The 17,074-nt window shown below is 42.1% G+C and overlaps 2 protein-coding genes across 2 annotated transcripts; one reads left to right on the top strand and one right to left on the bottom strand.

The window, feature by feature from the left end:
* Positions 1-12,709: 12,709 nt before the first annotated feature.
* On the bottom strand, positions 12,710-15,344 carry LOC131678694 (etoposide-induced protein 2.4). Its single transcript, XM_058958958.1, has 4 exons — positions 15,085-15,344; positions 14,761-15,008; positions 13,523-14,200; positions 12,710-13,465 (listed from the first exon to the last, which is right to left on the bottom strand). Exons 1-4 carry the CDS (start codon positions 15,097-15,099, stop codon positions 13,096-13,098), a joined length of 1,311 nt encoding a protein of 436 aa, XP_058814941.1. The 5' UTR covers positions 15,100-15,344; the 3' UTR covers positions 12,710-13,095.
* A 165-nt stretch (positions 15,345-15,509) lies between these two features.
* Positions 15,510-16,818, top strand: LOC131678699 (trafficking protein particle complex subunit 4). The gene is made up of 2 exons (XM_058958962.1): positions 15,510-15,798; positions 16,296-16,818. Exons 1-2 carry the CDS (start codon positions 15,624-15,626, stop codon positions 16,772-16,774), a joined length of 654 nt encoding a protein of 217 aa, XP_058814945.1. The 5' UTR covers positions 15,510-15,623; the 3' UTR covers positions 16,775-16,818.
* The last annotated feature ends 256 nt before the right edge of the window (positions 16,819-17,074 follow it).

The raw sequence follows: 17,074 nt of genomic DNA, 5'->3' as shown, positions 1-17,074 counted from the left end.
TTGCCAAACATTTTACCTCTTGTCTTTTTGACACCTTATCCAATACTTCGTTCGCCTCGTCTTTCACAGTTGTTTGCTTTTTGCAGTTCCAAGACCATCGCGGATGATTTCATGTATGCTCTCAAGACCCCCATGCCAGTGATATTGTCCGAAAATGGGCACAAATAAATCGTTTGAGCTGGATGTATTTTTCCAGCAAACACTATTAACAATATTTGTTATTTTTCTTGACCTGAAAAACAGTTTTCACTACCAGGTAATCGTTAACACTAATAAAGTTACAAATAATTTTTTGCTCTCGTGAACGGATGTGGTTTTAGTAAATGCTGTTACTAGTAAAGAGAAAAAAACTAAGAAAAACTTCTTCCAATCGCATTGCGCGCATCAAATGATTGTCATTTGGTTCAGCCCGAGCACTGAAAACAGATGAAATACGAATGATGAACTGCTGTGATTTGGAATGATGATTATCAACGCCATCGTTTACTTTTTCGAGTGCCATCAATTCCTTTACAGTTATGTTTATCATTTGAAAATCGACAACCTGTTCATTCCAATTCAAATATGAAGTCATTCGATCTTGAATTCACTATTTTTTGAATGATTGCCATTCGAAATCGTCAACATCGAGTTTTTAGTCCGTTCATATGATAAATCATACGCTATATTGCAATCATTTTTGTTCAGTGTACAAGCCCGTCTCTCTAAACGTCACAGTAAAATGTACCATCTACAAACGGTGTTGCCAAGACCACATATGTAAAAGAGCATAATAGCAAAAGTGATCGGCAAAATGTAATAAAATAATAGTTATCAATTATCTCCCTATTATCTTCGCGAAAAACATGTAATATGCTTATACGATCCTGCAATGAGTAAATGCAGAGGTGATAGTAGAATTGATAGCCTTCTGTGTGCTTTAATTGTTAAATAAATTTGAAAGTTGCAAGGAAATTTTTGCACGCGATTTTCTCCGTTTGACGTTTCTGTTAGATATGATGTAATGAAAAAACGCTCTAGCTATTCATTTTGACTGTAGTGTTTGTAATCTTGAAAGAAAGGCTAGCTGACCCACAAATGAAAAGCGAAGTAAAGTTCATGAGGAATGGGACAGATTTGTGCGAACTTACCGCACATCTCATTCTACTACTATCGGCAGAAAGCTGATAGCACCCATCCGTCGCCGGTCTAGGGACCAAATGTCATCAATAGACTTAGACTCAAGTCGAAGACTGCATATCAAGAAGACTGGCAACTCTGTTCAGAATCTTGAGACAGTAACAGCAACGCCACATGCGGGTAAAGGTGGTACTTCCGATAGTGATGCACACACACATATACACTTTTACATTAAGCTTCCTACCTTCATACAATAGAGGTGCTGTAATTTCTGTCGGTTCTCGTTTGTATGAGGAAAGGAAAGAGATATCATTCTTCTTAATATGTAGTCTTCGGTCGCGTTAAGGCATGAGATAGGAAACTTAAAAGAACTATCCCACCGTTTGAGGACCGTGCTTGATCGGTTAATCCGGTACCTTCCAGAAACAACGCGCAAATTCGTCGTGGTACTATCCTCTTTGATCGCAGCATTGTGCGGCTTCTGGCTTCGATTCGTCAAATAGCAATCTGACGGTAAAGCGCTCACTGCTCTTGTCAGGTAAAAGTGTCGAACTGAACAGTCAGACCTGGTTTTATGAAGTTCTCATCTTGCTCACAGAATTATCGTAAGGTAGTGGTTATGTGTGTAGATTAATAATTGAATGCTATCAGTCAACAATAGATTCGTCGTCGTATCTCCCCGCCAGGATCCATCCATCCATTGAACGAATTTCGAAATTGAGATTTTCTAGCATCCCAAGCAACCAGAAGTTCGGATAATACTTAAAAAGCACACTTTAAAGTTCACATAAAGTTCTTAGCGAACTTTCAAGCTGCTTAAGCTTCAATGGAACTTGAAAGCTGCTTAAGCCGCTATTAGTACACAAAACGTATCGCAAAATTACTTAAAACGGGAAGCTTATGCAGCTCCCTTATACTCACTTTTGGTTGCTTGGGCATGTTCTTAAATTCATCGTACTAATTAGGATGATCTCCGTCGAACGTTGGTACATAAGGTTGGTTCCAATACAGTCGTGATTCACTGGTTGGACACTTTTTAGCTGGACCGCTTTTTAGTTGGGCCTCCGCTAGTTGGACCATTGTCCAACTCTCGACAAACATATGATTACGGCTTAAAAGCCAACTGTCAAAATTATCTTTGAAAGGAAATTCCGGACAAACCGCTACTTGGCAATCATAGATGTTGGTAGTAAACGAAAGAAAAAAGTGTTCTCTTTCATTAACTGCTATGAACTGTGTTTAGTCAGTAATGGTTTGTCCAGAATTTCCTTTCAAAGATGATTTTGACAGTTGGCTTTTAAGCCGTAATCATATGTTTATCGAGAACTATGCTTTTTAGTCAAAATCTTATGTCAACTTTGACAATCTGACAATTGTTAGAGATGTGAATAGATGCAATTACACTACTAACGTATCATTTGGAGAGTTTTTGACATCTGTCAGTCGGTCCAACTAACGAATCATATTCGTTAGTTGGACAGAGGTGTGGCCTAGAGTGACAGAAAAAAGATGACCCCCATCGGCCCACCCCTGAGTCGATTCCTAGTCCCACCAGGAGTGTCTGCTCCAAATTTGAGCCAAATCGAACAAGTCTAGCTACCGGACCAACGTGCTTAAAGTTTGTATGGGATTTTTCGACAATTTACATGGAGAAAACCCACTTGCTCACATTTTCGCCGCTAGGTGGCACTGTATACATCAGATTATCACCAAAAGTGAAACTTAAGAAGATAATTTTATTATCTACAACTTTGTTGAAGACTGCAAAGTGATCCGACTCCAATAGGAAAAGTTATTAAACTTTTAACGAAGTGATGTCTGAGTCAGTTTTGCATGGGGCCTAGCAGTGCATGGTAGTGTATCAGTACTAGGTTCTAACAAACTAAACATTTTTATGGAATAATGGTTAGATTTAGCTGAATAGTATGTTCGGAAGAATTGTAGTACATAATGCGAGTTATGTTTTGGTTAGAAAATTGTAGTTCCACATCTGACCGCATAGATGGCGCCAACACTAGCTTTTCAACGAAGAGAAATAGAAATTAGGTGTCTTCTACAAAGTTATAGAACAAGTATATTGCAGTAATTCTTCCAAACATCTCGATATTCTATCTCTCTCCGTTGAAAAGTTAGTGTTGGCGCCATCTATGCGGTCACAGATTGAACTAAAATTTTCTAACCAAAACATAACTCGTATTATGTACTGCAATTCTTCCGAACATACTATTCAGCTAAATCTAACCATTAATCCACAAAAATGCTTAGTTTGTTAGAACCTAGTACTGATACACTATCACGCACTGCTAGGCCCCATGCAAAACTGACTCAGACATCACTTCGTTAAAAGTTTAATAACTTTTCCTATTGGAGTCGGATCGCTTTGTAGTCTTCAACAAAGTTGTAGATAATAAAATTATCTTCTTAAGTTTCACTTTTGGTGATAATCTGATGTATACAGTGCCACCTAGCGGCGAAAATGTGAGCAAGTGGGTTTTCTCCATGTAAATTGTCGAAAAATCCCATACAAACTTCAAGCACGTTGGTCCGGTAGCTAGACTTGTCCGATTTGCTTCAAATTGGGATCAAGTACTCCTGGTGGGACTAGGAATCGACTCAGGGGTGGGCTGATTGAGTTTTCAAAAATTCATTATTTTTCTGGGCAGTCTAGTGTGGCCCAACCAGCGAATCACGACTGTACACGGAAGTTGCTCCGGAGCAAACAGGAGCCAAACATAATTGCTCCTTTTTACTCTGGTTTGCTACCAGAAGAAGAAAACAGGAACGGTTTTCTACCTGTTTGCTCCAGAGTCTTTCCAGTTTCTCCTGATACTGGAACAAACCTATTGATGGTCGGAAGTCAAATGATAAACAATTCTATACCGGATCGTCGTCCAGAACATTCGAAGAACAATTCGGTATCAGTCCCGTGCGCTGCGCCATTTATTCCCCAACCGCAGTAAATCCGCCTTCGTTGAGAAAAATCTCGATAACATCTCTTATTTTTTTTATCTTAAATACGTTTATTTAGGCCCAAATGCTTTAGCTTAACGAGGCCGATAATTCATTTTTTTTAATTACATGTCACATGTTAGTGGGGGAAAGGAAAGCCGTATTTAGAGGCGGCTTGCTCCCCTCTTATGTAAGTAAAGGAAAAAGGTAGGAAGTGGGATACATATTGTGTAATTGACATCGTCGTTTGCTGATTGATCATTGTGGTGGATATGCACACTTTGTTGTAGTGTTGTAGTTTCCAGCCTGTAATCGCAGGGGCGAGGGGAGGGTCGATATTTCGGATAATTATTGGCACTCTGATACTGTCATGATGTTCTCTATATCATCTGCATGTGAGGTATGTCATGATGTTCTGGGTAGACGGTTATCAAGAAGGGTATGCACCGAAGACTCGTGAAGCAATGCCATATTGTAGATACAGGGATAGGTTGGTGAGATTCTACTGTGAATGAGAGAGGGGAAAATGTATTAAACTTGGACATCAATGGTTTTCAAAAAGATATAGATAAGAAAAATATAGGGGTGGTCACGGCTTGCCAGGACGTCCCGGACTGGCACATAGGGTGATCTGGCAACACAGTACTCTGCGCACAGTCAAACAACATGCTCGATGTCGTGATAGCCGTTCTCACAAACACAGTGATTACTTTCAGCAAGCCCTATACGACGGAAATGCGCGTCAAACGAGTAATGGTTGGACATGATCCTTGACATCGTACGAATAAAGTCCCGGTTCACATCCAACCCCTTAAACCAAGCATTCGTTGATACCTTCGGGATAATGGAATGTAGCCACCGTCCCAGATGCCCATTGCTCCATGAGGTTTGCCAACTATCGAGCGTCCTCTGACGAGAGATACTGAAAAATTCGTTGAAGCAAATTGGTCTTTCGTAAGTGTCGCCTTCTAATGCGCCCACCTTGGCTAAAGAGTCTGCCTTCTCATTGCCCGCAATAGAACAATGTGACGGGACCCAAACCAAGGTAATCTGGTAAGATTTTTCAGATAAAGCACTCAGATATTCCCGTATTTTCCCCAGGAAATACGGTGAGTGCTTTCCAGGCTTCGCCACACGGATGGCCTCAATGGAGCTGAGACTATCCGAAACGATGAAGTAATGGTCTGAGGGCAGGGTGTCAATGATCCCGAGAGTATACTGAATGGCAGCTAATTCTGCGACGTAAATTGAAGCAGGATCATTGAGTTTGAATGAGGCAGCAAGATTTTCGTTGAAGATACCGAAGCCTGTGGACCCGTTGAGAATTGATCCGTCAGTGTAGAACATTTTGGCGCAGTCGACTTGATGGTATTTATTATAGAAAATATTTGGGACCACTTGTGGGCGAATATGATCCGGAATTCCACAAATCTCTTCCTTCATGGATGTATCGAAAAATACAGTGTGATCAGAAGTATCTAAGAGATAAGCACGGTTGACGTTATACGTAGATGAATTGATGTTCTGTGCCATGTAATCGAAGTACAAGGACATGAATCGAGTCTGAGAATTAAGCTCGACAAGCCTTTCGCAATTTGCAATCACCAATGGGTTCAGAATATCGCATCGAATGAGTAATCGATATGAGAGGTCCCAAAATCGATTTTTCAGAGGAAGAACGCTCGCCAGCACTTCGAGACTCATCGTATGGGTCGAGTGCATGCAACCCAAGGCAATACGCAAGCAACGATACTGGATTCGCTCCAGTTTGATGAAATGTATGTTCGCAGCGGAGCGAAAGCAGAAACATCCGTACTCCAACACTGATAATATCGTTGTTTGGTACAGCCTGATTAGGTCTCCTGGATGGGCACCCCACCATGTTCCAGTTATTGTACGGAAAAAGTTGATCCTTTGTTGGAAATTCTGTTTCAGATACCTAATGTGACATCCCCAGGTACCTTTAGAGTCGAACCATACCCCGAGATATTTGAATGTTGAAGCCTGAGCAATAGTTTGATCCATTAATTGAAGCTGTAGTTGCGCTGGTTCACGCTTTCTAGAAAATACGACTAGCTCAGTTTTCTCCGTGGAGAACTCGATACCCAGCTGGAGAGCCCAAGCAGACAAATTGTCCAAGGTATCTTGCAGTGGTCCTTGCAAGTCGACGGCTTTAGGACCTGTAATAGAGACCACACCGTCATCTGCAAGCTGCCTTAGCGTGCAGGAATTGACAAGACATTCGTCAATGTCATTCACGTAAAAATTGTAGAGGAGAGGGCTTAGACATGAGCCCTGGGGAAGGCCCATGTAGCTAAATCGTGATGTCGATAAATCGCCATGCGAGAAATGCATTTGTTTTTCAGACAACAGGTTTAGCAAAAAGTTATTTAAAATTGGCGAAAGACCATGCTGGTGCAACTTCTCATAAAGAATGTTGATCGAAACTGAATCGAAAGCCCCCTTAATATCCAAGAATACTGATGCCATCTGCTCTTTGTTAGCATATGCCATTTGAATTTCTGTTGAGAGCAACGCAAGGCAATCGTTCGTCCCTTTGCCTTTGCGGAAGCCAAATTGTGTATCTGACAGTAAGCCATTTGTTTCGACCCAATTATCGAGGCGAAACAAGATCATTTTTTCGAATAACTTCCGGATACAGGACAGCATTGCAATCGGACGATACTAATTGTGGTCGGAGGCTGGTTTTCCTGGTTTTTGGATGGCGATGACCCTCACCTGTCTCCAGTCATGTGGGACAATGTTACCCTCAAGAAACCTATTAAATAAATTCAACAAGCGTCTTTTGGCAGAGTCTGGCAGATTCTTCAACAAGTTGAATTTGATTCTATCTGGCCCCGGGGCTTTATTGTTACATGATAAGAGAGCAAGTGAGAACTCCACCATCGTAAACGGTGTTTCGTTCGCGGTATTGTAAGGCGACGCGGCGCGGTAGATTTTCTGTGCCGGGGCGGAATCCGGACAAACTTTCTTGGCGAAATCGAATATCCAACGGTTTGAATATTCCACGCTCTCGTTAGTACTGTTTCGGTTTCGCATACGTCGGGCCGTGCCCCAAAGAGTGCTCATCGATGTTTCTCTTGTTAACCCGTCGACAAACCGGCGCCAGTAACTGCGTTTCTTAGCTTTCATTAAATTTTTCATTCGCTTTTCTAATATCGCGTACACTCGATAACTAGCAACTAACCCGTCGTTCCGGAAGGTTTTATACGCGGCAGCTTTCTCCGCGTACACGTTTGAGCACTCTTTGTCCCACCACGGGTTGGGAGAACGTTTTTGGGTGTTCACGTCGGGTACTCGTTTCGTCTGAGTTTGAATCGCGCTATCGAGAATCGAGTTGGACAAAAACTTATATTCTTCCTCCGGGGAAGTACCTGTGTTGAATCGATAGTTTTGGATATCGCAGCAGCGTAGCTCTTCCAATCAATGTTTCGTGTGAGGTCATAGGGAACATTGATTGGTGCCGATGGTCTTGAACCAGTGGTGATTGCAATTACAATTGTTAAGTGGTCACTACCGTGGGGATCAGATATTACCTTCCACTTGCAATCTAACCGTAGTGATGTCGAGCATAAAGATATGTCCAGTGCACTTGCTTGCGCAGGTGGTCTAGGGATCCGTGTCATTTCCCCTGTGTTCAGAATTGTCATATTGAAGTTGTCACAAAGGTCTTGAATTGTCGAAGATCGATTATCGTCGTATAGACAGCCCCACCCCGTACCGTGAGAGTTAAAGTCTCCAAGAAGCAGGAGGGGCGAGGGAAGGTGTTCAATCACGTTGGAGAATCTTCGATATCCCATCATGGCCCTAGGAGGAATGTAAATAGAAGCAATGCAAATATCTTTGCCTTTGATTGTTGTTTGACAAGCGACAACTTCAATGCCTGGCGTCGAAGGGAGGTTGATTCGATTGAAGGAGTAGCACTTTTTGATCCCTAAAAGTACCCCCCCCCCCATATGAGTCTTCTCGATCCAAGCGGATAATGTTAAAATCGTGGAAGTTGAGGTTTATATTAGAAGTTAGCCATGTTTCACAAGTGGAAAATGCATCACAATGATTGTAATTTAGCAAGTGTTTTAATGAATCGATTTTGGGGATAATACTTCTGCAGTTCCACTGTAAAACAGTGATCAGATCCCTGATTCCGTCTAATAAGTTAGCCATCGAAGGATACGATCGCTGTAAGGAGGGGCCATTGTTCAGTCAACTGTTTTAAAAATGTTCTTACTGTTGGTAGAATAGCAACCAGCAAGCTTTTCATAGGATCGGTAATGTTGAAAGCTGTGAATATCCAGTCCACAATGTCAGAAAATTTAAGGAATCCCGTTTTAGGTTGAGTTTCTGACTGTAAAATTGGAGCACTTGGGATTTTTGGTGCCCCGGGGAGTGCTGGGAACTCCTGGTTGTATCTCAATTTCCCAAAACCAGGAGGTATTATCTTCGGATTTGTACCAGCACTTCCAGTTGATGAATTATTTTTATTTTGTACCCTTGTTTGGGACAACCTAGGACCCTTACGAGGAAGTTCAGGTGAGTTTTGATTAGGTCTTTTCCTAGAATTTCCAAGCGGAGCCAAAGAATGCCCCTCGCAAGGGTCGTTAGAGGCGTTATCGTCAGTTGGCAAGAGAGCGAATGGGTTTTCGGAGATAAGTGGAACAGCTCTTTTAAGCATTTCTGCGTAAGAGCGTCTGGAGCGATCTTTGGCGGATCGCTTCAGTTTATCCGCGCGTAGTTTGTACGTTGGGCATGTCAAAAGTGCATGCGGATTCTCCCCACAGTAAACACACTTCTCAGCGGGCCTACTGCAAGTATCATCCGCATGGCGTTCCCCACATTTACCGCACCGTTGCTTGTTGCTACAGTAGGTGGCCGTGTGACCTAGCTGCTTGCAATTGGAACAATTCATGACCCGCGGTACAAACAGGCGTACATGTAGACGAGCTCCTCCCACTTCAACATAGCTCGGAAGTGCAGATCCGGCGAAGGTTACGCGAAACGAGTCTGATGGATAGTAATTACCATCTTCGATGGACTTTGAGTGCAATTGCTTGCACTCCAAAATCTTAACTGATTGAAGGTTAGGGTCCTTAAAGCGGCCAGCCCCATCATTCATCAGATCATCGACAGTTAGACCCGCATCACTTACCACACCGTCGATCTCCACATCACGAGAAGGGATGTAGACGCGATACTCCAACGTAAAGAGGCTATTGCTAACGATATCATTGGCCTGTTTCAAGTCAGTAACGACTACGCGCAGTTTATCTGACTGAACCTTTTTAATCTCGGTTACGGCCGAGTAACGTTTTGTCAGCTCCCGTGCAACAGTTATGCTGTTTAACGGTTTATTTTTGGGCCGAAAGTATACCACCCAAGGACCAGCGGATCCATCCTGGTAAACCTTGACTCGGGGGGCTGTGAGACATTGGGGGGAAGTGGATCGACCATAACATTATCTGTCTCAGTATCAGATATATGTTCTTCTTCCCCATAATATTCGTCTTCGGAGGGTGATCCTTCTGTTTGTTCCATTTTGTTGCGGGAGCAACACGCTCGACCGCACTGTTTAACTTAAATCAAAATAAAAAATCAAAAGCAATAAAAAGAAAAAAAGAAAAAAAAATCGAGAAGAAAAGTAAAAAACAAAACACTTCACCAGTTGGTTCCTGACGAGCTGGTAGGTGAATTGATCCTTCGTTTGTTTTATCCGTCACCCGCGTGACCTTCACACAATAGAGCTGATATAGCTCGTCTAAACAAAGCCGTCTTTCAGGCAAGAAAACTGTTTAGTAACTTCACTGCACCGATATCGCAGGTAATAATTATCACTCGCGGGACTGTTTATTACTAATGCTTTACTGCAGCCTCTGCCACAGCAAGCACCTTCGTACTACCGAAAAAACTAAACCACACCGGAGAGAACAAAAAGCACTTGTTTCCCGGTACAAAGTTGGGTTACGAATGATAACATCTCTTGTACGATAGTACATGCCATAAAAACTCATCTCGAATATCGGATTTTTCGTGTTGTTCTTAAATTCCATTTTTCGTAGCTCAAAAATGGTCGGCAAACTCCTTGAGCAGTTTTAAACCTTATTTTGTGCCGATTTCCGCGCTCGGAAGTCATTTGCGACTGAATACTCTCCTCTGATTTGAGCCAGGATGGCGTTCCTCCGACAGAGCAGTTTCGGAAGGTCCAACATTATCCGGTTGAGAAGGACCAAGTGTTTCGGGCGTGAGCAGATTGCACAATCCTTAGCCGATAAAAAAAATAAATGTGGTGCGCGCTTTACAGAATCAAACAAATCGCTTCACTGATTCATATTTTTTGTATTCGGTTTTGCGGCTTGGCGCACTATTATAATTGTGCAGAACAATATATCGCTCAGAAGAGAGCCAGTCATTCGAAAAAGAAAAAAAAGGGAATGTAATCGCTATGCAGAATGCAGTCTTCCCATGAACATCGATAAGTTTGCACCCGTGTACAAAATTTCGTGCACGCGTTCAACCTCAAACATGCTTTGCCTTTGTGTACAGGTTCACATCGAGCACCGAACCCAAGCGAACGATGTGTAAACTTAGGTTTAGGTACGTACACCGTGTGCGTACATAAGAAAGGCAAACACAAAACAGAATAAGTCAATGCTAGTAATGATGGATGAGAGAAAGAGAAAATTAGTATCAAGAACCTGTGTGTACGAACACCGCGTACGTACATGAGGTTCGGTTGTGCAGATGAACATGTGCTCGTGTTTTGGTACACATTAGCGCATTCGAGTTTGCACACGAAATGGTGGTGTAGGATGAGCACAGAACTAGAACGAACATGGTGTTCGATGTTCATTTCGGAAGACTGGCAGAAAGCGAGTTCGGAAATAAATAACTACCAAATTGTACAGTAGACGAACAAGTCATGTTTTCCTGGTAGCACATACCATATCCTATTAATCGCTTCTGTACCGGTTTTCCCGCGTTTGCCCACTTTGACGATATTTCAGGCACCTCGATAGGAACAGGAGCAAACAACAATTCTGCGGAGCAACCGATTTGCGGAGCCACAATGATGATGATGACTGTGTTAATCTGCCCCGTGAATCAACATGCTCCGGCGTCCCATACATATAACCCAGAGCTTGGATCAATTCCAAACATAACACTATGCAGTTATTATTCCTAAAATGAGGTAAATAATCAAGTATACACAACATAATGGCCTGGATATGCAGCACGAATGCCGGGAACGAGACAGCTAGAGCTACTGGTTGACTCTGTGTAATCTTGGAAGATGCGCGTCCTGACTTAATCTATGACTTATCCTCACTAAGTTGATTGTGCAAATCAAGTATGAGGCGCTCTGGCATCCTTGGCGGGAATCAACCGGGCCAACAGCACGATGCGATCTTGCGCTGGTGGAATGATATTGTTGAAAGTTGCGGCATTTATCAACGCTACCAGCATCGTCTATAAATCACCTTTATTCTTGTTTACGACGAATGCGAGATTCGTTCGAAAGCGAAAAGTAAACCCATTTGTCGTAAACCGGAATACTTTCGAACCAATCTTTCATTCGTTGTAAACAAGAATAAGGGTGATTATACCATGGTGAAGGTTTAAAGAATGAAAATGTTTACATAGACAAGCGAACAGAAGTAATATAACATTTCGCAGACACAACAAAAGAGTAAGACTTTTACTCTGATAGGGCAACGCTCATTCGTGAATTAGGACTTGATAAGACAGATTCGATACAAAACAATTGAGAATGTGCCTCTTACAGACCCCAGGTTTAATATTTACGACATAGTGTGTAGGGCGAAATACACCGATGGAAAATTGAACATCCATTGAAAGCAGCGCGAAAATTCGGAAAGCCGAGATATAGGCTCAGAGTTGTAATATTCGCTTTAATGCAAGCAATTGTCATTACTGTGGACAAGTATTTTATGATGGACTGAGTCTACATGCCTGCCCACAACGTTAACATCGACGGTGTGGTTACCGATTCGAATTTGTCATGCATGGATCTACTGAAGCACGGGGTTAACAGTTTCAAGAGTCACTTGCTCCAGTGAGCGAAAATTTTGAATGGTAATAGCACAGGACAGGACCTACCTCCAAGCTCGTATCGGGTGACCTTTGCTGGGCTGGGACTGCATCGCCTAGTTACGCCTTGTTTGATAAAGTTCGTCTGCTTGTTCTGCTATTTGTACCTCGTATCGTGCTTTGCACTCATTATAAGCAAACGGTGTACCAAAAATCTCCAAAGGCTCAACATTTTAACCAAAAATTCAATTTAGATCAGAACCGCTTGGGCTCTGACAACTTTGCGTTGTTGCAGAATTTCTCCCGACACCGAGGAGACTGTAAATCTTGTCGATGATAATCAATCTAACTTAGTCCATGATCTTTGTTGCAGCTTTACTGTCTTTGAATGTGGAGCCCAATTTGTTTCTATGAAACTGAGGAAATGGGCGATAAAATTTGCAAGAATTTTCGCATGGAAACCTAGTGGTAACCTTTATTCTGACTTCTATGTTAAAGCAGATCACAATTTCAGCGGGGCTTGGGACCCTATATTCGGAGCTATTTCTTTCATAATTAAGCATAACACCAGTCGTCGTAATCTCAGAGAAATCATCTTGTGTTTCCTTTCTAGAGAGGAAAAAGCAGTCTGATCGTTTACCTTTATTACAAAAAAGTATAATAAAAAAACAGCAATAAGTTTGTCACGATGGTTTTACACTATGCGGTAGCTTGTACCTAAGGCGACAAAAAACTCGGAGAACATTCCTTCGCAAAACAAGACAAACAAAAACCGAAACCTAAACTGAGCACCATTCAACATTCTATCCGATGATTATTTTGTCGCACAAAATTGGTTCGCTTGTGTGGTTATTATGTGCTATGGTATCCTAATTAGTCGTTGATCACTTGTTTGCGACACGCACCGCGAGAGTTGTGTTCGATTCTATCATCTTGTTTTTTTCTTTCTTGTGTGTATATGTTTTATCGCCTAAAGTTACGATTCAGTACGGCCTGCTGCTGTTGTTGCTGGTAAGCCATCACCGAGTCAACAGTTGCTCCAGCAACGGAACCGACCGTCGTCGACGACGGTGACGAATGGCGATGCTGTCGGTGATGATGTTGGTGCTGTCGAATTTTTTGCTGCTGATTTAACTGATAGTTGAGAGATGGCGTTGGCGTGCTGCTCGATAGGGGAGGCGACATGCCGCGGCCTATTCTCATCGAACCGCCAGGTGTTCCTTGGTTGGCACTAATCGGTGTCGATAGGGCAGCTTTGCCTAGCTTGGTTCGGCTGCTGAACAAGGCGTTGGTGATGGCTACCACCAGCGAGAATAGTTTCAGTGGAGTTTCGCTGAAATGAATCTTGATTGTTAGAATATAGTCATTTAGAATAAGGAATGCTACCTACCACACCCCCACTTTCGGTGTTGCCTCGTTGGCACTGAGGATGAAGAGCGGAAACAGCACAGAAAATACACAGCCACTGATGACGAGTGAGTTGGGCAGCTCGGAGATGATTGCCAACGGTAGACCGAAGCCGATGAAAAACGGCCAGTTGGTTTCAATGTACGTTAATCGTTTGTGCAGTTCCCAGCCCATGTTGAACCACTTGTACTCGAATGCGTACAGCGAGCAGAGTAAACTCATATGCACAATGTACAGGATGCTGCATGCGAACGGTACCGGGATGGGCAGATACTTGATGACAGTGCTCTGCAGCAGGAACAGAATCTGAATGAGCAGGCTGATCAGGGTGTCGGCTATCAGTTTGCTTATGCTGGGGATTAGCTGGGGTCGTCCTTTCCGAATCTTGTAGGCTGAATCTGCTATATCTTGAAACCAGAGGCTGTTGACGATTTTGCTGAGCAGAAACAGCGGTGCCACCCAAAAACTGTGGAACAGCAACGATAGCGAGGGTTTCATCCAGCCCCAAACGGTGGCCACCGTACCGGAGTTGGAAAATAGATAGGAAAGGGAATAGTTCAGTCCAGGTAGAACGCCATATTCGAACATAAGGATGCTTAGCATGAAGACACCACCGTTCAGGAGGCAACACTGAAGCACACGATGCAGGACCTTGGATTCACTGGAAAGACGTTAATGAAATTATTTTGCAAAATCGACAGACATTGGCAAAAATGTGGGGAGTTTAAAGATGTATAAAATCTGTTTTTCGAACACTAGAGCGACATTTTCTTAATCTATTTTTTACCGTTACTGATTATAAAACTTAGACAACTACTGGGCTCTTTAAAAGTTCCTAACACCGTAAAAACCAATAATAATGATGAAGAGCATTAGGCGTGTAGATAAATGAGTGATACATTTATCGTTTGTATATGCCCTAAAATCGCTTAGAACAAAAGAAGGATCTATTATAGTTAGCGAAGTACATGCCCCCACGTAGCTTTAAAATTTGTTTCAAAAAGCTAAAAATAACTTGTTCTCATATAAGAGATGCCAAAGGAAAAATTTCCACAGAGCTAAAGGTATAAGTATGTTGTGAAAACTAGCTCTCGTCAATCCAGTCGTTCGCCACTTATTCGTCACCATCTAAACCCTCGCATCTAAGCTCTTTGATGAATTTCAGCAAAAATATTGGCTAAAAAGAATGTTAGTAAGGCAAGACGCAAAAGCAATACGCACTCCTTTCGTTTGACGTTGTCTTTGTTGACGTTCCCCGACCTCGGCGAGGATGATACAGTCTGATGTGGAAATTGCTGCGGCTGCTGCTGGCTCGGGGTGGACAAGCTCTCCTTCGTCGCACGGCCCGGTTCGATGCGGGTCGGTTTCGGCTGTAGCGATTTCCGGTTCGCTTCCCTATCTAGGTAAAAAACTACCGCTATTCCCTTAATGCTATCAAATATGCCGAGTAATATTGCAGTCCCTACGTTCTGAAACAGAAATGTTCCACGATTAATTCGATATTATCTCAGCGTACAGTAGATTTGGACGTTTTGCAATACTTACGTATAAACTATCCATAGTGTAAAAGAAGATTGCATGGAAATAATCAATCAGGAATAAACGGAAACATAAAAGTTATATGTTTTTGTTGCGAATAAAGAAAGGGAGTAACTTCTGCTCTCGATTTCTACTTTGCTTCAACCAACACAAAAAATACGTCTCATCCTGATGGGCAAACAGCGCACTAGCGTGACGATGATGGACAGGTGAAGAGACTGAGTATTGTGCACGACCACTAATGTTCAAGACCAGCTGCAAAGTCTACAGTCACCCTCAAGCTTGAACATTCCAAATCATCTGTTTGCTGGATGTAAACTGATTTGGCAGCGTAATCGCTTCTCCCACTGATGATTGCTCGTGGGTAAACAAAGAACTGCTCGAATAAAATGAGCTACCTGTCAGTAAAATGTCAAACCGGATTTGTCAAAAAATAGTGATAAAGATGTTTTGATTTGCTCGAAGTTTTATTTACCAACGAATGTGAATAATGTTAAATCGACTGGACTTTTTCTAATAAAATCAGAAAGAATTTTCATTGGAAAATGGTGATTTATGGTGTTTACATAGTGAGCAAATCTGGAGGATTAATTTTCAACCTGGATCACAACGTACCAAAAATAGAAACAGAAAGGACATTCAGTTATCCACTGGAAATTAGTTTGGAGTATGAACCAAAGAAAGTAACCGTGGCATTTGGACAAAAGGATGGAATCAACGGTAAAAAGTGATGATTTAAACACAGTTTCTTTTCTTGCTCGGGCGTTAAAACAGAAAGATTTTTCGATTGATTCCGTTTCCGTGAGAATTCGTTTAAAACTTTGCACTACATTTATTTCCTTGACCTGAAATACAGTGTAAACTAAAAGGCTTTCGTAAAAATGATAAAATAAAAATACAAAATACATAATTGGTCAAACACTAAAATCCGGGTGTACCGGAAAAGCTATTAAATATTATTAGTTGTAATAGAACCCAACCCACTGAAAAGCCCAAAGTTTTGTTCCATTGTTCAACTTTTAATAATTGACTTGAACGCCATCCAACGGAGGATATTCATTGGACAATTTTGAAAAATCCATTAGGGACAAGTACTTCTGCCTGGTGGTCTGTTTAATTCATTTTTGTAAATCAACATACTAAAATATATTTTTATTTGATCTTTTGCGATCTTTTGACACTATAAGTCTTACTTGATCAAACCTCATTTCTTCCAGTTGGTCACGTTCTCATCAGCGTGAATGGCATTCTGACTAACGGATCGGTCCTAGAGGATGGACGTGACATTAAAGAGCTGATCGAAAATCAAGACAACTATCCGCTGACTTTGAAGTTCAGTCGCCCAAAAATGACCACCAACGAGAAAATATTTCTGGCCAGTATGTTCTATCCACTGTTCGCCATTGCCAGCCAGCTCAGCCCGGAGCCGAAAAGCAGTGGGATCGAAGTGTTGGAAGCGGACACATTCCGGCTTCATTGCTTCCAGACCCTTACGGGGGTTAAGTTCATGGTGGTCGCGGAAAATATCCAATCGGGAATGGACATCTTGCTGAGGAGAATCTACGAACTGTACGCTGATTATGTGCTGAAGAATCCTTTCTACTCGCTGGAGATGCCTATTAGGTGCGAGTTGTTCGACGTGAATCTGCAGGCGTTGTTGGAACAGGTTGAAAAAAATGGTATTGCTAGCATATAGAGACTATCGGAATAAAAATTAAACGTACAGTTTTGTTTTACTCATAATTTTAGATTGATGTTTTATAGCTTATGGGTTGCTTTATGGCTTTTTAATATATTATAGAACATCTAATCAGGAATCAGAATATATTGGCTCAAATGGCGCGTTCCCCGTATGTAGTCGGGGATTTGTGCCTTCAAGTGCATCTAAGTCTACAGACGAGCAGTGGAATGGCCAGTGGCAAACATCTATGTATGCAGGTATAACTGCTTTCACAATGCATGATTTGAAAATAGTTGTGGAAACGATGTCAAGACT

This window comes from Topomyia yanbarensis, chromosome 2, assembly GCF_030247195.1.
Source record: "Topomyia yanbarensis strain Yona2022 chromosome 2, ASM3024719v1, whole genome shotgun sequence".
In the NCBI taxonomy this organism is placed as follows: Eukaryota; Metazoa; Arthropoda; class Insecta; order Diptera; family Culicidae; genus Topomyia; species Topomyia yanbarensis.
This window is presented reverse-complemented; position numbering and strand designations above follow the sequence as displayed.